At 38.3% G+C, this 22,684-nt stretch overlaps 1 protein-coding gene across 13 annotated transcripts in view; it reads right to left on the bottom strand.

Moving 5' to 3' along the window:
- The window catches only part of eps15l1a (epidermal growth factor receptor pathway substrate 15-like 1a), a 280,134-nt gene that overhangs the window by 106,777 nt on the left and 150,673 nt on the right, over positions 1-22,684 (bottom strand). For 11 of the 13 annotated variants that reach the window (XR_005635392.1, XM_039767016.1, XM_039767020.1 and 8 more), the window contains 3 exons: positions 18,227-18,391; positions 9,374-9,500; positions 3,419-3,469 (listed from right to left, as the gene is read on the bottom strand). Coding sequence is in view for 12 of the 13 variants with exons in the window: in XM_039767016.1 (XP_039622950.1) it covers positions 3,419-3,469; positions 9,374-9,500; positions 18,227-18,391 (343 nt within the window). In the remaining variant the exon portion in view is untranslated. The remainder of the gene's footprint in view (positions 1-3,418; positions 3,470-9,373; positions 9,501-18,226; positions 18,392-22,684) is intronic. The other 2 variants (XM_039767022.1, XM_039767029.1) reach the window with 1 other exon arrangement.

Genomic DNA, 22,684 nt, shown 5'->3' with positions numbered 1-22,684 from the left:
TGTTTTGGTTGGTAATTATTTGAATCCATTCTTCCCTCTACCAATGACATGTTCCTGTGCCACTGGCTACAACACAATACAACACAGTGCAATACAAGCATGATTGATCCACCCAATGCTTAATAGTTGCAGACGTGTTCTTTTTCCTGTAATTTGGCACCTTTTTTTTTCTCCAAACATACTTTTGCACATTGTACCCAAAAATTGCTATTTTGACTTCATCAGTCCGCAGGACTAGTTTTCCAAAATACATCAAGCTTACTCAGATGTACATTTGAAAACTTCAGGTGCTGAATTCTGTGGCAAGGATGTAGGAAAAGTTTTCTTCTGCTGATTCTCCCATGAGGGTCATATTTGTTCAGGTGTCGCTGGCACAGTAGAACGATGCACCACCATTCCAGAGCCTGCTAAATCTTTCTGAAGGTCTTTTGCAGAAACGCGGTGGGGTTGGGGGTTTATTTGATATTCCAACAAGCAGTTCTTTCAGAAAGTTTTCTTGGTCTTCCAGAACTCAACTTGACCTTCACCGTTCCTTTTAACTGTCATTTCTTAATATCTACAATTACAAACTGAGGAAACACTTTGCTATCTTCTTATAGCCTTCTTCCACTTTGTGCGCATCAGTTCTTTAAATTTTCAGAGTGCTAGGCAGCTGCTTAGAGGACCCCATGGCTGGTGATTGTTGGGACAAGGTTTGAGGAGTCACAGAATATACAGTGGGCACAGAAAAGAATCCCCCTTCAAAATATTTCCATTGTTATTGCTTTACAGCCTTAAATGAAAACACACAAACCAATATTTTTCCAGTGTTACTTACTTAATGCAATCTATAAAATTCAAGTGAAAGACATCATAGCTACAGTTCACAATTTTAAAAAGTAAAAAACAAGAAATACTGATATTAATAAAGGATCACCCCCCTCCTAAACTCGATCAGGAGTAAGTTCCCACCATTTCCATTTCTGACCATGGTTACTGGCTTCTTTCCACCTGTGATCAACTGTAATCATTTTGATTAGTGAAGCTGTTCCTGGAGCATTGATTCCCTTGCTTAGTAGTGCAACTGACAGCAAACAACTGACTATGGGTGGCAAGCAACTTTCAAAAGATCTCAGGGACAGAGTTGTGGACAGACATAAGGCAGGTGATGGATATAAAAACACCTCAAAGGCTTTATCAATCCCAAGGAGCACCGAAAAGTCCATAATAAAGAAGTGTTTCGTACTACTAAGACCCTCCCTGGATCCGGCCGTCCCTCCAAACTGGATGGAAGACCAAGGAGGAAACTGGTAAGACAGGCTACCAAGACGTCAATGGCCACTTTGAAGGAGTTATAGGATTTTACAGCAAAGGGTGGTCATTGTGTGCATGTGACAACAATTTCACCAGCGCTCCACAATTGTGGCTTGTTCAGGAGGGTCACAAGGAAAAAGCCACTTCTCAAGAAAGGCCACATTGAGCTTTGCCAGAATGCACCTTGAAAATTCTGATGTCAAGTGGAAAAAGGTCTTATGGTCAGATGTGACCAAAATCAAACTATTTGGCCTCAATACCAAACGGTACAATTGGCGGAAATCCAATGCAGCTCACCATCCACAACACACCATACCTACAGTAAAGCATGGAGGGGGCGTCATCCTGTTGTGGGGGTGTTTCTCTGCCACAGGGCCTGGGGCTCTCATTAGGGTAAAAGGAAAAATGGATGGAGCAAAATACCATCAAATTCTTGAGGAAAACCTGCTACCCTCTGCCAGAAAGTTAAAGATGGGCAGAATGTTCATCTTTCAACACGACAACAAACCAAAGCACGCAGAAAAACTGACCACACAGTGGCTGAAAAAGAAAAAAGTGAATGTCCTAGTGTGGTCAGTCAGAGCCCAGACCTAAATCACACTGGAAATCTGTGGAAAGATTTGAAGATAGCAGACCACCAACACTCAGCATCCACTTTGACTGAACTTGAACAGTTCTGTAAAGATGAGTGGAGGGCAAATATTACTCAATCTAGATGTGCAAAGCTGATAGAGAAGAATCAAGGCTATCATTAAAGCAAAAGGGGGTTCAACAAAATGACATTGGCATTGGCGGGGGGTGATCCTTTATTAATCTCAGTAGGTCTTGTTTTTGATTTTTTATAACTTTTCTAAACTGTGATATCGTTCACTTGGATGTTATAGGTTGCAATGAGTAAGTAAAGCTGGGAAGAAATATTTTTCATGTGTGTTTTCATTTAAGGTTGTAAAGCAAAAAAAAAATGGGAATATTTCGAATATATTCTTTTCTGTACCCACTGTATACAGTTTCGTAATTTGCATCACCTGTGGTTTCCTAATGATGACTGCAAACACGTCATACTCCTGACACACTAATGAAGGTCTGAAACCACCTTGGTAAAAGTTATATGAGACCTCAAATATTTTGAGGTGCCAAAACTATTTCATGGTGCCCCTTCCCTTTTATCAGTATACAACTGCACAAAACAAAAACAATACACTAATCTTATATAAAATGCTGAAAACAAATGTGTCACCTTTAACTTTATGCCTTTTGGTGATCAGTTCATCTTCTGCTCACTTAACTATTCACAGTAACAGACATTTTAAGCAAGGGTGCCAAAAATATATGCATGCCACTGTAAGCTGTACTGATGAAATTACAGGTTTGATGCTTTCAAACAATTTCCATCAGCATTTCTGTACCTACTGCTATGAAGTATATTATCTGCCTCAACATAAAATAAAGAATTGACACAAGGAAAGACACACCTGTCTCCCAAATGATTACCGTTATAATGGCACAAATATGAAAAAAGATCACAACCAAGTAGGTTGGAATTTAATGAGATGGTGGATAACAGCTAAGAAATACAGCCTTTTCAACAGGGCTGTGAGGTTTACTGTCCATGGCGAGAATCACGACCCTCTTAAGTGGTAATTGCATTTGACATGGCTCACAAAGAGGAGATCTGAGATATACTTAAAACTTTATATCTCCCACAGCATTCGAGGAAATACCACAGGAGAAGCGGAAGATCAGTTTTGCTCAGCTTGTTACCATCACCAAACTCACTAGAACAAAACAGTACAGGAGATTAATGGATAAAGTTTGGGCTATAATAATTCCAATAAGTTCTGCATTTATGAATTTTTGCTCAACATTCAAAATATGAGTAGAATTCATTTTAGCAAAAGTTGGCTTCTTGTTTATTTCCTTCACCTTTTCAAAGCAACCAAGCATGCAGATAAAGGAGCTCAATAAATAGTATGGCAACTGAGAAAATATGCACTTTTATCAGATCAGTAGCATCCTCTTTTGATACCCACCTTAAAAAATGAGTCAAAAAGAGAAGGAGAGAAAGCACATGCTAGTAATCTTATTTATTCAGAGATGGAAAAACACATTTTTTTTTACTTGTTACCTGATGGTGCTGCCTGTGGTTTTGCAAAAGGATCATTCTGGAAAGGATCGCCTGAAGAAATTAAAAAAGTAGGCTTTAATAAATAAGGATGAAGAAGATTAGAAAAAAGCAGGCTACATGCACCAAAGTTCAACTCCTCACCCTTATCGACTTAAAGATGTGCATAATACAAAAAGAACCACTAAAAAAGAATGAACAGCAGTCAGTACTTAACATGACATTTCATAATGCAAAATTTCTGTTAAGACCCTCTTAATTGGTTTTATGTAGCCTGTAGTTACTTGTTGTTAATAATACTGGGCTCACCATCCAGCACAAATTCTCCACAATGTTTGTGAGATTATATATATATCAATATATATATATATATATATATATATACATACATATATATATATATATATATATATATATATATCTATATATATATATATATATATATATATATGTGTATATATATATCAATATATATATATATCAATATATATATATATATATATATAAATATATATATAAATATATATATATCTATCTATACAGGGTAGGATTCAAAAGTAATGAGCCTCATTTTGTTCTGACGCTAACGCATTCGCCGACCCACTTGCCAGCGACGGCGACAGTGGGTGTTGGCTTCACAACGCAACGGAGCGGTAGGATTGGCCTTGACGGGAACCCCTGTGCGGTAGTGCGTTACACGGCGGAATGGAAAGTTTGTTAGAGCAACGGTACGCGATCAAGTTCTTCGGAGTGAAGGGGATCATCCACTACGAGTTTGTCCCGCAAGGAAAGACTGTGAATGCTACTTACTACTTGGAAGACCTGAAAAGGCTGAAAAGCGTCGCGCGCAAGCGAAGGGACATCAACGACAACTGGAAGCTTCACCACGATAACGCCCAGCCACACCGCCTTCATCGTGAGCGCCTACCTGGCCCGGGTGAACGTTCCGGTGGTCCCCAGCCTCCCTACAGTCCGAACATGTCGTCTTCTGACTTCTTCTTGTTTCCGTGCTTAAAATCAACGCTGAAAGGAAAACGCTTCGACTTGATCGAGGACATCCAAGCAAATGTCAAGGCAGCCCTTGCAACCATCCCGCAACAGGCCTACGTGGACGCCTTCGAGTCATGGAAAAGCCGCCTACAAAAGTATATTGATGCAGGAGGTGCCTATTTTGAAGACTATTAATTAGTTGTACCGATTTGCTCAATAAATTAGTCTTTTTGAACAAAGGCTCATTACTTTTGAATTCTACCCTGTATATATCTATATCTATATCTATATATATCTATATATATATATATATATATATATATATATATATCTATATCTCTATATATATATATCTATATATATATATATATATCTATATCTATCTATATATAGATATATATATATATACACATACATACATACACACAGAACATATCACAATTTTCAGCGTTTCTTCATCTGAACATTCGCAATGCATATGCATTTGGAAGTCAGGCAAAGCAGCATATCTAACTGTCCACTGCTGGTATACCAAGATACATTAAACAAAACCTAACAGAAAACTCCATGCATCGTGCCCATATGGTAATCTAAAAGACACTTGATCCTCATCATCGTGTTAACTGAAAACTGTAAAGCATCAAATTTGTTAAGATGCCTGCATAATTTGCTCCAGAGATCTTTAACATTTTATTTAAAGAAGTGCTTCGTGTTTTCTATCCTCAACACTCTTTTGCATGCTTCTACTATTTTGTATGTATATATACATCACAACATTTCATTTGTAAAAGTGAACCACTGTGTGAGGTTTTACATCAAATAAACACATATTGTGAAATGCATGGTACTCTGTTAGGGGACACCACTAATGCTATGTGTTTTCTGTTAAATATACTACAAAACACACCAAACTAAAGTAAAAAGTCAAAAATGTTGTCTTTTGAACTTGGTTCTAGAAATGAACCATTTTTTTTAACCTTCTGTTAGTTAATCATGCACATGTTGTCATCTTGATAAACAACAATTAAGAGAGACAAACAGTCGCATTTCTCTTTTTAGCTTCTTTACTCCTTGTATTTAACAGTAATGTTTCAGTGTTAAGTGTAATTAGCTTGATGGCATTCATTGAATTGTAAGAATCAATCACAAAACAAGGCAAGAAAGCTCAATGTATCATTATACTAATTTCTTTATTCTTTGCTAAACATGAGAACGAATGCTTTTGTATTTAACTAACAGCAGAGGCCACATGGCATAGCATAGAGCCTTCTCGTGTTCAGCTGTCTGCAGCGAAGTAAGCAGGACGCGGTGGAATAACCCGAAATGAGTTTGATCGGATCAGTGTGGGTGGAGGCTTGTCTTTGAAACCAAAACCACAAGATATCTTACCACTGCGCACACACCCTTTACTGTGCTCTGCCGTTATTAAAAACAACAAAAACAAGTGAATATCATTTAAACTGAACAAAACAAAAGTACAGTTCTTCACTTGCTGCTCTGCAAACTATTAAAATAGCTCTTTAATAAACCTGTCATCTGCAATTAAATAATACATGCCAGCTAAATGATTTTTTTTTTTGTTTGGTTTATAGGAAAAAAAAAGCAATCTCAGTTCCTGCCAATTTTAAAATACAGGAAGTTCACACCTGTGTTTTCTTAATCTTGAATATCTCACAAGAAAATATAAATATGCCCACTCTCTTGTAGAGAAACAAACAGAGAATAGTAATAAAACAGCAATAAGCCCAGCATTAATAAAAACTGGCCCAAACAAATAACTATGATTGCTGCCAGGATTTGTCTTATTGTCAGAGTGAACAAACTGATTTACCCCTTCACTATTGTGGTGGAGAATACGATGGCTGCTCTGAAACAAAGACAACTGTTTCCACGTGGGCAGGGTCAATGAACATTCACAGAGCATACATAACATTTAGTGCTTTTCCCACAATTGAATGAGCAGGTCTAAAACTGACACCATGTGACAAAAAAAAAAAAAAAAATGTTATTGGCCAAAAAACGTACAAAAAAGCTCAGTGTGGCCAAATAGTCAGCTATCAACTGACACAATGCAGCTTCCAGTCACTTATAAAAATCAAGACTGATAACGTCTTTGTGGAGTGAATTATTATTTTTCTTCATCATGTAAAGCACTTTGAGCTATATTGTCTGTATGAAAATGTACTATATAAATACATGTTGTTGTTGATTGAACATTTTGACATCTACAAAGACTTTAAGTTTACTTGAATATTTGCCAGAACTGAGTGTTGTTGTTTTGCTAGTAAAACACAGAAATAAAGAAATCATTCCAACATTGGTCAACATGGCACCGAGTTTATGCCAGTACTGCCCAATCACTTAAAAAGTTTTCATTTTGAGCTGCAATGTTCATGCATAACTTTGATCCCATGCAAGTACACTCTCTGTAATATTGTCATTTTGACAAATCGATGAATTTTTTTTTTCCACATACAGAATGTGACTTTTTTTTTCTAGCAAAATCACCAAGAACCTAATGTTTTGTTTGGCTATTTGATTAAGTGTCCTCTCTTGAAGCCAGACGCAGTCAGAAGAATCCAGAAGACATTGGTTTGTCACTACTTTAATTTTTCTAAGAGGCACAGATGAGAAGTTCATTACAAAAAAAAAAACAATTGAATTTGGCAGGGGTGCGGGCATCTGAAAACTTTATTTAAAAAGACGTTTTTTATTCTTTAACAAAACAACATATAGTACCTATATATATATATATATATATATATATATATATATATATATATATATATATATATATATATATATATATATATATATAGTCGGAGATGGCTGGGGTGGCGACCCGGCCGGGACACCTAGGAAGACCGGAGGAGGGCTTACGCCTTCCCCAGACCATGCCTGGTTCCTTTGGGTGCCACGGGTGCAGAGCTTTGAAGCTCAACCCTGTAGGGGCCCATGGTCACCGCCAGGGGGCGCCCCAATGCCTGGAGAGCCCTGGACCTCAGCACTTCCTCCACACCAGGAAGTGCTGGAGGGAAGAGGAGCAGGGACACCCGGAATGCTTCCCGGGATATAGCCGGCACTTCCGCCACACTGGGGCGTGTCGGTGGAAGATTGCCGGAGCACATCCGGGGGGACATAAAAGAGGCCACCTCCTGTTAATTAAGGGCTGGAGTCGGGTGGAAGAGGATGAGGTCTGGAAGGAGAGAGAAGGAGGCGGTCTGCAGGAAAGGCATACTGTTGTGCTGGCCTGGACTGTTGGGGTGACTGGCGCTGCGGCACTGGGTTTGTGCACTTTAAATGCTTGTAAATAAACGTGTGTTGGACATTAAAATGATGTCCGTCTAGTCTGTGTCCGGGCTGCTTCCCACAATATATATAGTATCTAGCAGCGCTGTGGAGTCGGTAGATAAATCCTTTGACACCGACTCCTTAGTTTCCAGTATTTCTGACTCCGACTCCTCTGTATTTAATATGCTAATGTATTTTCCATGTTGATTGAAGGAAGGCAACATACACGTCATTTAACCACAGAACTACAGGCTAGGAAGCCGACTCTCTACCATATTGGCCAGTTTAAACAAAAGACAAGAACCCCTGAACACAAATCAGGCCATAGCACACACCTCCACCTACATCATTACACTTGTTTACACTCTTAACGTGTTAAACACATTATATCTGAAATAAAATGAACACTTTTTGTAATGTACCATAATCCAGATTACAAAATGTCAGGTTGTATAATAGCTCAGCTGAACTTCACACTAGTAGTAACACAACTATGCACTGGGCTTTATTCTTATATCAGAGAAGTACTTAATTATGACAAATGTTTGTGAAATGGGACATTTGAACTTGCTGTATTTTTTTTTCCATTACATTTTATATTTATTAAGAGTCAGAGTTGGTGCAATTTTGCCGACTCCGACCCCAACTCCAGGTACCCAAAATTGTCTCTGACTCCTCGACTCCACATCCCTAGTATAGTATCTAGATACTTGATTAGATTATGACAATTTTCATCTTACAATTGAAATGGACAATGTCATCTTCCCAAGTTGCTATTAACTATTAAAAGAATTAGAAATATTTTAAGTAGAACTATGAAGCCAAGTGTGTTTGAGATTTACTTTGCTTTCTAAACAACTAAACTATATTTCTTCTAGATGAATGCCATCTGGGGTGACAAGGCATAACTCTAATACGAGAAAAAAAAGTAGGCCTTTCTATACTATTGGACGTAATTGTAATTCTTGCAACGCACTTCAGATCCGGCAGCTTTGCTGAATTTGGTTTCCTCTCCACGCCCATAAACTCTCACGGCCTATCTAGTGAATTACAGTACAGTATCTCCTTTCCCTTCCTATGCAGTGTCCAAATGACCCGGGCAACTCCTCTAAGAGATATGCACACCCCTAATATATGTCTGGCCCTAATATCTTTGGTATGCCCAATCTATTAAACAAATATCAAAGAATATTACAAACAAGAAAACAAAGCAGGAGATGAAGACAGAAAGAAACAACCCATCACAAATGAGGGCAAATTGAAAAAAAATCAAAAAAGTAGACTGAATAGTAAACTGAAACTTACTAACCGAAACCCACTTTGAAGCTGCTTAATTTATTGCCATGGGATATTAATACCAGCAGCTAAACAGAATGTTACCAGTTAAGGTTTCATCACGCTCTCCCTTTTGTAGCCCTGAGTAAATTAACTTGAGCTGCCAGGACTCCAACAGTAGAACTCAGGGACTGAAAGACACTTTGCATTTATATGTTGTTTAACCTGCAATGTGCCAGTCTGATCTCAGCAGCCAGGCTCAAATAATACAAGGAAAACCATAAAAGACAATGATATAAGAAAGGGGGATGACAACTCAGTAATTGGGCAAGAGTGAACTAATCAATAAGGAAATTGTTTGATGTAACACTGATAACTATAACAAGCAGGAGGAATACTTACTGCCCTTGAAAGGATCTGCACCTTTAAATGGATCCGTTTTAAAAGGGTCCTCTGACTGGAAGGGGTCTGTGTGCAACTCCTGAACAGAATTATTGAACACTGACAGTTTAGCTTTAAATGGCTCCTCCTAAAATGAATAAAAACACAATTCAGTCTGGATTTTCCCCTCCATTTTACCTTTTTTATAAACATATTCTTTGCATTTTTTTTTGGCTGAACAAACACAATGAAAAATGCAGTAGCCTCTCTCTTTTTCTACTTATGACAGTTAAATCTCACCACAAACATAAAAAACAACCAGAAAAAAATAGTTTCATTTTAAACCAGTGTTTAACTCAGTTTATATGGGTTTAATAGGTGATGGAGCCACAGCTGCAGCTCTTGGCAAAATCTGGTAAAACCACAGCTGCTCACTATATTCACCAATGCAAAGCTTGGGGTTTTGTTTGCTCATGCGGGACACATGTTAAATCTCCTAACCATCAATGCGCAAGTGGGTGTCATGCCTGCGGTAACAGTACTGCAGGTGGAGAAAAATAAAGGTATACATTTGCTTTTTATTAAAATATTTCTCATTGACATATTTACTGCACACAGCTTATTCCATTCAATATATATATACACTTTGTCTAGTTCAATTTATCTTGACAGCACCTGAATAGGCACCTTTCAACAGGGAGCATTTTCATTGCAGGGAACACTCATTCATGAAAACACTCATACAAATCCTTCACTGTATAATTGTTTTTCTGTATTTTTAATATCACTTTGGCTACTGCAACATTGCCATTCCATTTTTCATGCCCATGATAAATAATACCAGAGACACGGTAAGTTTTGGAATGGCTGAACAGTTAATACCTAGGCCAATAAAACTCTAAGACGGCCTGACCTTTTTTTTTTTTATAACTAGCCATACTCGCTTTAAGGTTTATTTTGTCCAATAAAATCTCCTGGTGACAGGACTTTTTTGTTTTCGCCTACTCCTTTGTCAACTAGCCACATCTCAATCATGATGCTAATCACAATAAACTTTGTATTACGATGATTTGCTTTACTGTTTGTTTAATGTGGTTTGTGTGCTCACATATGCAAGTATCATATGGTTTAGCAATTTGTTGATAAAGCAATGGGGTATGTACATGTGCTCTAAGCCTGTATTCACAAAATGGTGCAATACAAATAAAAGAATCAAAAATGAATTACTGTGTACCTGTTTAGGGGGCTGTTCCTGCCTTGCACCCTTTGCTTGCTGGGCAAATCTTTGGCCCCCTGTAACTCTGCTCAGGCTTAAGCGGGCTTTATATATATATATATATATATATATATATATATATATATATATATATATATATATATATATATATATATGGAAGAGAAGGTCTGTGATACGGTTTGCATATGTGCAGGTGGAGATCCACAAAGGGAGAAAATGAACCACGTATCATAAAGTAGTTTTTATTCCTGAGCTTTAGACCCCTACCAGGGGTCGTCATCAGAGGATAATGCTTAGACTTACAAGAATCAAAGGCAATATATAGCGATAAATTACGGGGGTTGGTGGGGAGGGGTGGTTAAGTCCGTGTTTGGGGGTTATTGGGTTTAAAGTCTTGTTTATTATGAATAAGTTCTTCTTAAGTTTGCATATGCTGGATTTTTGTCCAAGTGTCTGATGATGGTGTTCTAATCCACATAATTTACTGTTATATATTGCCTTTGATTCTTGTAAGTCTAAGCATTATATTCTGATGAAGAGACCTGGTAGGGGTTGAAAGCTCAGGAATAAAAACTACTTTATGATACGTGATTTATTTTCTCCATTTGTGGATCTCCAGCTGCAAATATATATATATATATATATATATATATATATATATATATATATATATATATATATATATATATATATATACACACACAGTGGGATGCAACATCATATAGGAGACACACACAGTGATATTTGAGAAGTGAAATGAAGTTTATTGGATTTACAGAAAGTGTGCAATAATTGTTCAAACAAAATCAGGCAGGTGCATAAATTTGGGCACCGTTGTCATTTTATTGATTCCAAAACTTTTAGAACTAATTATTGGAACTCCAATTGGCTTGGTAAGCTCAGTGACCCCTGACCTACATACACAGGTGAATCCGAGTATTTAAGGGGTCAATTGTAAGTTTCCTCCTCCTTTAATTTTCTCTGAAGAGTAGCAACATGGGGTCACAAAACAACCCTCAAATGACCAGAAGACAAAGATTGTTCACCATCATGGTTTAGGGAAGGATACAGAAAGCTGTCCCAGAGATTGAAGCTGTCTGTTTCCACAGTTAGGAACATATTGAGGAAATGGAAGACCACAGGCTCAGTTCAAGTTAAGGCTCGAAGTGGCAGACCAAGAAAGATTTCAGATAGACAGAAGCGACGAATGGTGAGAACATCAACCCACAGACCAGCACCAAAGACCTAAAACATCATCTTGCAGCAGATGGAGTCACTGTGCATCGTTCAACTATTCGCACTTTACACAAGGACATGCTGTATGCGAGAGTGATGCAGAGGAAGCACAAACAGAGCCGCTTGAGGTCTGCTCAAGCACATTTGGACAAGCCAGCTTCATTTTGGAATAAGGTGCTGTGGACTGATGAAACTAAAATGGAGTTATTTGGGCATAACAAGGGCGTTATGCATGGAGGAAAAAGAACACAGCATTCCAAGAAAACACCTGCTACCTACAGTAAAATATGGTGGTGGTTCCATCATGCTGTGGGCTGTGTGGCCAGTGCAGGGACTGGGAATCTTGTCAAAGTTGAGGGACGCATGGATTCCACTCAGTATCAGCAGATTCTGGAGACCAATGTCCAGGAATCAGTGACAAAGCTGAAGCTGCCGGGCTGGATCTTTCAACAAGACAACGACCAAACACTGCTCAAAATCCACTAAGGCATTCATGCAGAGGAACAAGTACAACGTTCTGGAATGGCCATCTCAGTCCCCAGACCTGAATAGAATTGAAAATCTGTGGTGTGAGTTAAAGAGAGCTGTCCATGCTCGGAAGCCATCAAACCTGAATGAACTAGAGATGTTTTGTAAAGAGGAATGGTCCAAAATACCTTCAACCACAATCCAGACTCTCATTGGAACCTACAGGAAGAGTTTAGAGGCTGTAATTTCTTCAAATGGTGGATCGACTAAATACTGATTTCATTTCTTTTTTGTTGGGCCCAAATTTATGCACCTGCCTGATTTTGTTTGAACAATTATTGCACACTTTCTGTAAATCCAATAAACTTCATTTCACTTCTCAAATATCACTGTGTGTGTCTCCTATATGATATATTTAACTGACATTTTTTATCGTAACAACCAACGATTTATACAGGAAAATAATGACTATTAACAAGGTTGCCCAAACTTTTGCATCCCACTGTGTGTGTGTGTATATATATATATATATATATATATACATACATATATATATACATATATATATACATATATATACATACATACAGTGCATCCGGAAAGTATTCACAGCGCATCACTTTTTCCACATTTTGTTATGTTACAGCCTTATTCCAAAACGGATTAAATTCATTTTTTTCCTCAGAATTCTACACACAACACCCCATAACGACAACATGAAAAAAGTTTACTTGAGGTTTTTGCAAATTTATTAAAAATAAAAAAATTGAGAAAGCACATTTACATAAGTATTCACAGCCTTTGCCATGAAGCTCCAAATTGAGCTCAGGTGCATCCTGTTTCCCCTGATCATCCTTGAGATGTTTCTGCAGCTTAATTGGAGTCCACCTGTGGTAAATTCAGTTGATTGGACATGATTTGGAAAGGCACACACCTGTCTATAGAAGGTCCCACAGTTGACAGTTCATGTCAGAGCACAAACCAAGCATGAAGTCAAAGGAATTGTCTGTAGACCTCCGAGACAGGATTGTCTCAAGGCACAAATCTGGGGAAGGTTACAGAAATATTTCTGCTGTTTTGAAGGTCCCAGTGAGCACAGTGGCCTCCATCATCCGTAAGTGGAGGAAGTTCGAAACCACCAGGACTCTTCCTAGAGCTGGCCAGCCATCTAAACTGAGCGATCGGGGGAGAAGGGCCTTAGTCAGGGAGGTGACCAAGAACCCGATGGTCACTCTGTGAGAGCTCCAGAGGTCCTCTATGGAGAGAGGAGAACCTTCCAGAAACACAACCATCTCTGCAGCAATCCACCAAACAGGCCTGTATGGTAGAATGGCCAGAGGGAAGCCACTCCTTAGTAAAAGGCACATGGCAGTCCGCTTGGAGTTTCCCAAAAGGCACCTGAAGGTCTCTCAGACCATGAGAAACAAAATTCTCTGGTCTGATGAGACAAAGATTGAACTCTTTGGTGTGAATGCCAGGAGTCACGTTTGGAGGAAACCAGGCACTGCTCATCACCAGGCCAATAACATCCCTACAGTGAAGCATGGTGGTGGCAGGATCATGCTGAGGGGATGTTTTTTAGCGGCAGGAACTGGGAGACTAGTCAGGATAAAGGGAAAGATGACTGCAGCAACGTACAGAGACATCCTGGATGAAAACCTGCTCCAGAGCGCTCTTGACCTCAGACTGGGGTGACAGTTCATCTTTCAGCAGGACAACGACCCTAAGCACACAGCCAAGATATCAAAGGAGTGGCTTCAGGACAACTCTGTGAATGTCCTTGAGTGGCCCAGACTTGAATCCGATTGAACATCTCTGGAGAGATCTTAAAATGGCTATGTACTGACGCTTCCCATCCAACCTGATGGAGCTTGAGAGGTGCTGCAAAGAGGAATGGGCCAAACTGGCCAAGGATAGGTGTGCCAAGCTTGTGGCATCATATTCAAAAAGACTTGAGGCTGGAATTGCTGCCAAAGGTGCATCGACAAAGTATTGAGCAAAGGCTGTGAATACTTATGTACATGGATTTCTCAGTTTTTATTTTTAATAAATTTGTAAAACCTCAAGTAAACTTTTTCACGTTGTCATTATGGGGTGTTGTGTGTAGAATTCTGAGGAAAAAAATGAATTTAATCCATTTTGGAATAAGACTGTAACATAACAAAATGTGGAAAAAGTGATGCGCTGTGAATACTTTCCAGATGCACTGTGTGTATATATATATATATATATATATATATATATATATATAACATCCTCTTTAATAAAACCCTTGTGTGCGTCCAGTGTCCACACACACACACACACACACACAGGCGCGCACGAGTCACGCACACACACAGGCGTGCGCAAGTCACACACACACAGGCACACACAGTCCGTGTGTGTGTCTCTTCTGGAGAAGTGCGCATGCGCAGGGCCACACAGCACGTGTTCAGTCTCTTCCTGTGCATTCCCTGTGCAGAGAGAGACAGACACGATCTTCGCAATTCCCGCTCTGACGATCATGCTAAATTAACCAAGTTGGAAAAATAATGATGATCGCACTGGAATCGTCTAATGCTATGGCGATCACATGGAACAGCCCTACTGCATTGACAATCGCACTCGATTCACCACATCACTCTCCCCAATTAGACGTTTACACTAAATTCACGAAAGGGGTGCTACATAATGAACAGAAAGGAACACTCAGAGGAACTGCATAATTTTACTGAAAAGAAAAAAAAAAAGAAATAGTCAGAAAATGGATATAGGTAATATTGGTACGGTTACAAATACACTAAAGTACATTATAAAGAAATTAAAAGTATATACTTGGAACAACTTGTTCTCTTTAACTATACATCTAATGAGAAAGTAACCAGGCACTGAAGGCATTACAAGGCGCATGTTAACTCTAAAAGAATCACAGTGCTCCAAGCTGCACTGAAGGAAGTTGTCCATATGATGACAATTGAACAGGTACTTCACAACGCTGGGCGAATTAAGGATAAAACAAATGTCAAATATAACTCAACCACAGCTCGAAAAAAGGCAAGTGGAAGAAAAAAAGATCATATACTCTGAGGAGAAGAAAACTAATCATTCTGGGCTCAATGCCATTAGCCATATTTGGTAAACGAATTACAATGAATGAAGCATTATCCAGAAAAATGAATCATTAAAATAACACTGTACATGCTCTACTGTCATTACCATTCTTAATGAAATTCTAACTTCTCAATTTAGAATTAAAATAATAAATGAATTAATTTAGTTAATTAATAAAATTAGGTTAGGAATTCATTGTCCATGGCTTGAAAGACTTGTGAAGAAATTACACTACCCAGACACAACTGTGATGGACTGACACCCTGACCAGTATTGTTTTCCAAGGATATTTAATACCTTGTGCATATAGCTGCCAGGATAGGCCCCACATCCACTGCCTATTTCCAACCTACCCAGATCTTGAACTGGGTAAAGTAGATTTGAATAAGTATGTTAAGGACACAATGTAATACAGAGAAATTCCGGAGAAAATCCTGCTGCATTCAGCAAGAGACTTTAGGGAAGAATTATCTTCCAGCAAGACATGGGCCCAAACTATACTGCCAACATCACACTAGACCACCACTGACACATAAGCATCAATATTCCTGGAGTTTGAAGTCAAAATAATTTAAAACATCAATCAAATCAACTATATGTTGATTTATAGGACAAGGTGAAAATTGCTATTTGTCAACAGCAATTATTAAATAATTATCAATAAAAATTGCTGTGTCCCCGATTTCTTTTAGTCATTTTAATAGCTTTAAAAATCTCCATTTTAATGATTCTGTTCAACACTGATGAAGCTATTTTCATCAAGATGTATTTTCACACCAATCTAAGCTGCAGTTTTCTGGTATGACTGAAACCTGTTCTATGTCTATAACCACACTGCTGGTTGGGCTGGCACATGCTAACCGAGACAAGCTGTAGGTTAAAAATGCCACAAAGAACAGGCAGTGTGTGTGATGTCCAGGTTACCTGCAGCCGGTATACTCCCTTTTGCATCCCTCTAAGCTGCCCTATGCAGCTGGACAATGCTGTCGCATTTCTGCCATTTTTCATCCTAAAGAGAGGCCATCAGCGGCCATGCTAGACCAGATACTGACTACGATAAATGAAGAGGGTCCTGCTAGACCAGAAACTGACGAAGATAGTTGAACTGTTTATTATAAGGCTGTATTAGTCTACCCACACTAATTGTACTCTACTACTGTGAGAATATTACCTATAATGCATGAATAAATGTGTAAATTGCACTTCTGGTACTATGTCAAATTGCCTGAGGTTACATACTGTGGCGAGAGGCTGGGGGTGTTACCCAGCCGGGACGCCTGGAAGGACCAAAGGAGGGATTATGCCTCCTCCAGACCATGAAAGGGCAGCCGCCCCGGTTGGTATGGGGACCACGGGAACAGAGCATGGAAGCTCAACCCTATAGGGGCCAGTGGTCACCGCTAGGGGGCATCCGGATGCCTGAGGAGTCCTGGCCCTCAGCACTTCCCCACACCTGGGGGGAAGAAGTCCAGGGACACCCAGAGTGCTTCTGGGTGCACAGCCGGCACTTCCGTCACACCTGGGAGTGCCGGAAGATTATTGGAAGGCACCTGGAGCACGTCTGGGTGGGTTTAAAATGGTCCGCCTCCCTCCATTTGATAGCTAGAGTCGTGTGGAAGAGGACAAAGCCTGGAAGAGAGGAGTGGAGGCGGTCAGAAGCAAGGTATTGAGGAAAAGGCCTGGACTGAGGGTGATAGGTGCGGGAGCACTGGGTTGTATGTGGTACTTTTGGAACTGTAAATATGAAACGTGTGCTTGGGTGTAAACCATTGGTGTCTGCCTGTCTGTGTCCAGGCTGTTCCCTACAACATGTAAAAGAAATAGAGAAGTGCTGAATTACAGTAGCAGTCTCCCATGACAGTTTGGCAAGACTATGAGATTTGGGAATTTTATTCAGGCAAGATGAAGAGGGGGCCTGAGCTGCCTCGAAAGCTTGCATATTGTAATCTTTTTAGTTAGCCAATAAAAGGGGTCATTTTGCTTGGCTTTTCTCTACATTCATAATGGCTAACAGGGTACAACACCCTAGTAATTCAGGTTTATGTAATAAACAGAAAAGTTCTTTTAACAGTATGTGACAGGAGTCTACACAGTTCACGGTTACATCTGATCTCGTTTGTTTCATATGCAATCTACAATGTACTGGGCATGCAATTATAAAAGAAAAAAAGCAAGAATAAAATTATAGAGGGTCTCCAAAATTATGCATTGTAATAATGGGGAAAAATGTCTCTACACATGTTTTGGCACTTAGGCATAGTAAGAATTAAGAATTAAAAGTTTTTTTTATTTTTAGTCAGTTGCTTGTTATTATTCGGAGTTGGTCCCTTTTTGTTAACTAGCATTTAATGACCCGGAAATGACAAGGTAGGTAAAAATGGAATAGCTCACTTAGTAATGGTTGCATGTGTGTTAATTAAAATAGATATTTGACTACAGTATCTATAAATATCAAAGAGGGATGATATATGTAGATGTTCTTCTGTTTTAAAACAAGTCACCCAACTAAATGAAATTAATAGCAGGAATTTGTATTTTAATATATTAAAATGAAGACTGTGTGAAGATTGCCTGATGTTGAATGTAAACAAATATAATCAATTTAACAAAACTCCAAAATCCCAAAAAGGAAGAGGCTAAGCATAAGCTTCAAACATCAAATTGCAGATGACAATAAAGGCTGCAATGACATTCTCCAATGTCCCAAAAAATATTTTGCATAAAATTATTTCACAACATGAAAAATAGCAATTCAATCAAATTACATTACAAGCAAATTTACAGGCATGTTGGGAACTAGCCTCCACTAACGTTTCACTAAACAATGAAAGAAAACTCACCATGGCACCGAAGCCACCATTCTCTTTCTCAGAAATGCCTTCGCTCATATCTGCCAGGTTAGTCATGCTTCCACAGTGAGTCCCATTCAGTGCAGAGTTGTATTGCTCAATACTCAATGAAACTTCCTGCTGGCTCTCTTGGATCTGAGAAAGCTTACTCCTTGCCTGTCATAAATAAAAGCAAACACTTTAATCAGGAGATGAGGCAATACGTCAAATTTTCAGTTAGATGTTATATTTAAGAAAACATAGGATGCAAAAGTCAATGTTTAGCATTTTATTTGATTTTCCACAACCTCTTCTGGATGTTTAACAACATCCTGAAAATGTCTAGCACTCCTCCTAAGCGTGATTACGTGGACTCTGCTCATGTCATATGGCAGTGATGTGTGTGGAAAAAAAAATGGAGCAAGGATCAGAAAAGGAAGCGTTCAGAACAGGTAGGGCTGGCACTGCTGTGTGCAAATGGTTTTAGTTTTCCCCTGGGATGGCAGGTAGAAAATTACACTAAGCAGTAATTCCCGTGACAGCAGAATTCAGACATCTGCACAGTGAAAATCATCATTCATCCACTTACTGTAACACTGTCTCCATTACATATTACTGTATATTTTGCTCAACATGAATGATGCATTCCAAGATGTGCCAGCTACCCAAATGCACCCCCATACCATCTTGGATGCTGGCTTTTGAACTATGTGCAAATAATAAGCAGGATGGACCCTCTCCTCTTTAGTCTATAGGATGCAGTGCCCATGATTTCTAAAGGAATTTCAAAATTTAATTCATCAGGCCAGAGAACAGATTGTCCACTTCGCATCAGCTCTTAAATGGGCTCAGGCCTCGAGACGGCGTCTGTGTTTCTGGATTATATTAATATATTGTTTCTGCTTTGCATTGAGTACTAGAGTGTTGTACAGTGTTAGCCATTATATTCCAGAAGGTTGGTTCTGGGTATGGCAGTAGCTTCTTATTTGAGTGTATGTTGTTTTGGGGATATAACCTTGTCTAATGAAATCTTGTCTGAGCAAGCACAGCAACACAGATGTTCCTGTAGCAGCCCACTTCAACAGCCTTGGACACTGTGAGAGGGACTTTAAAGTCACAGTGCTCATGGACAACTTCAGAACACAGCAAGAGAGAAGAGAATGGGAAGTTAAACTCATGCTAAAATTTAACACATTACAACATGGTTTAAATAGAGACAAGAGTTTTATGGCCAGATATGAGGATTGTTTGCATCTCTCGACTGACACAGACAACCTGACTACAGACCCACATTTTATTGAAAAACTCATCAGAAACTTGAAAAGACTTTGTTGGACAGTTATCCAAAGATCTTGACTATACATTGTTCTCCTGTCTTGCCAAATAAATCTTAGCTTGAAGACGTCTATTAATTTTTAACATTTAAGATGTCTCACTTAAAGGTTTTCCAATGTTGTATCTGGGATGTGGGATACTTTTTTATACCCTTTCATGTTACTGACCTGTTCCCAGGTTAATTTAACCATTTTGCGAGATGTTCCACTAGGTTTTTTTTTAAGTATTACACAACTTTTCCAGTTTTTTTTGTTGCCCATGTCGTAACATTTTTGAAACAAGATGCTGACATCAAATTCAAAATGAACATATACTTTCCATAAAAGAACACAATTTCTCAGTTTCAACAATGAATATGTTGTCTTTGCTCTAATTAAATATAGGTAAAATGATTTGCAAATTATTCTGTTTTTATTTACATTTTACACAACATTTCTACTATTTTTTGGAAATGAGGTTGTAGATTTGATAGAGCAAACTGCAGCCTCTTTTCCCACATAACACGTTACCCATTAATTTAGAAACATCCACCTATCTGTTGCCTAGCCAAGGTAAGCAATTACATGGGTAAACAAAAAAAGACACTGTGGTCTAGTGATACCAATATACATTAAACACACACACACGCACTTTCATGTGTTGTTGTGTGGGTGTGTATGTATGTGTGCATACGTATATAATTTTCTTCTTTGTATCTGTGTTTACATATAAACATGAATTTCACAAACGAGAGGAGACCATTCAGTTCATCAAGACAGTTTGTTTACCTGTTAGCTAAGGTGTCTTAATGTCTCATCCAGATACTTCTTAAGGGCCACAACGATTTGGTAGTTTGATCCAGATTCACGCAACTTTTTGTGCAAGTGATCAAGAGAGCGATAGATAGATAGATAGATAGATAGATAGATAGATAGATAGATAGATAGATAGATAGATAGATAGATAGATAGATAGATAGATAGATAGATAGATACCAGACCTAAAAGTATGCTATAAAGCTGATGCCTGGGGGGGAAAAATTGCTGTTTGAAAAAAGACACAGCTTAGAGTAACAACATGATATAAAACAATATCATGATATGAGCATTTGAGTTTTCAGCTTGCAAGACAGACATTCATTTCCACTAATATCCTTGTGTAAGTGATTTGCTATTTAGTCAAAAGAATTCGGCTGGACCTACTTTATAAAATACCTTTCAGAATCATGAAGACCTTGACTAAATCCACACACAGCCTCCTCTGCTCATGACTAAACAGGTTTAATTCTCTGAGCTGGCCAGAATAGGACTCTGTCTAAAGAGTTCAGTTTTGTTTTCTCATCAAACCAGAGAAACATTACCCTCATGATCTCAGCGTCCTTTAAACGCTATATGGCAAACCTCAAGTATGGTGTCAAATATGCCTTTCACATAAGGGTGGATTCTGTCTAGTCCTCCCAACCAACAACTGATTGATGGAATGCTGCTGAAATGTTCATAAGTTCTGACAGATTCTCCCGTCTTAGCAGAAGGACTTCTGGAGCTATGTTAGAGTTATCATTGGATTGTTGGTCACTTCTCAGTTACTCAGTTTGGCTGAAATGCCAACTCTAGGTAAAGTCCTGGTGGTTTTAAATTTCTTCCATTTCACAGTTATTGAGGCCACTGTGCTCCTGGAAACACAAAAAGCTTTACAAACGGTTTTATCCTTTTGCCCTGATCGATGTTTTACCACAATCTGATCACAGAGGTCTACAGAGAGTTCATTGGATTTCACGTCTTGGTTTTTGTCCTGACATGCAGTGTGAACTGTGGGAACTTTTATACACAGGTGTTTGCCTTTCTAAACAATGTCTAATCAATTCAGTCTGGTGCAGGTGGACTCCAGTTGTACTCTAGACACATGTCAAGGAGAATTAAAGCAAACAAGCTGCATCTGACAACAATCTGAAACACCATGGCAAAGGGTCTAAATACTTGATGAATAAGAGATTTCAGTTTTTACAACAACAACATTTATTTCTATATCACATTTTCATACAAATGGTGATGCTCAAAGTGCTTTACATGATGAAGAAAGAGAAAAAAAGACAAAATAAATAAGAATTAAAATTAGGGAAAACTAATTAACACAGAATAAAAGTAAGGTCCGATGGCCAGGGAGGACAGAAGTAACAAAAAAAAAAAACTCCAGACGGCTGGGAGAAAAAATAAAACTTGTCAGGGGACCAGAGGCCACAAGACCACCCAGTCTACTCTAGGCATTCTACCTAACATAAATGACCTCAACCAGTCCTCATTGTATTCAGGGTTCACATGGAAGAACTTGATGATCAATTTAGTGTTAAATAAATTTACAAACCTTTCAGCAAACATGTTTTTATTTTGTCATTATGGACTACTGAGTGTAGATGGATCGGCAAAAAGGCAAATTCGGCCATTTTTAGTAAAATATACAACACAATAAAGTATGCAGAAAGAAGAGGGAATCTGAATACTTTCTTTATTCATTATATGTTAATAATATAGACTTTAGTACGTTTTAGGATCTTTAAAACAAGACTCAATATTCTCTGGAGAAACTGGATGAACAGTACAGATAAACTTTGTAAGAATAAATATTAGTGTTTAATATTAATATTATTGTTTCACAGGGTAATTGTATAGGACCATGTGATGTAATACATTATATATTTATATTAAATTTACAGTAGATGGGCATTGTTTTGCTATATTCTGTAATGTATTACAATTTGTTCTTTTTTATTTGACAAAAATTAGGTTGAAGTCACAACTCTATGGATGAAATGTGACAGCCTGCTACACCTATTAAGGAACATCCTAAACCCAATCCACCCCATTTAATTTTCTTTTCTATTTTTTTTTGAGAAAATTGATTTTAAATACCTCAGTAGTTAGTTTCTAGAGTAAGACTGGGAATAATCAGTAATAGAACCAAAAAACACAGAGTCTAAATTTAACTCTGAGTGAGAGTACCTGTAAGATAAGCGCATATGTTTGAAGTATGGTTGCTAACCAAAGACTGAGATAAGAATGTTTAATATTTAAAACACACTTGTTAAATATATACAGACATCCAAGTAAAATTCTGTGGGTATATATACGTATTATATATTAATATTAACATTATTTTCAT

This window comes from Polypterus senegalus, chromosome 10 (assembly GCF_016835505.1).
Source record: "Polypterus senegalus isolate Bchr_013 chromosome 10, ASM1683550v1, whole genome shotgun sequence".
Classification (NCBI taxonomy): Eukaryota; Metazoa; Chordata; class Cladistia; order Polypteriformes; family Polypteridae; genus Polypterus; species Polypterus senegalus.
Note: the sequence above shows the minus strand (reverse complement) of the source record. Positions and strands in the feature narration are given on the sequence as shown.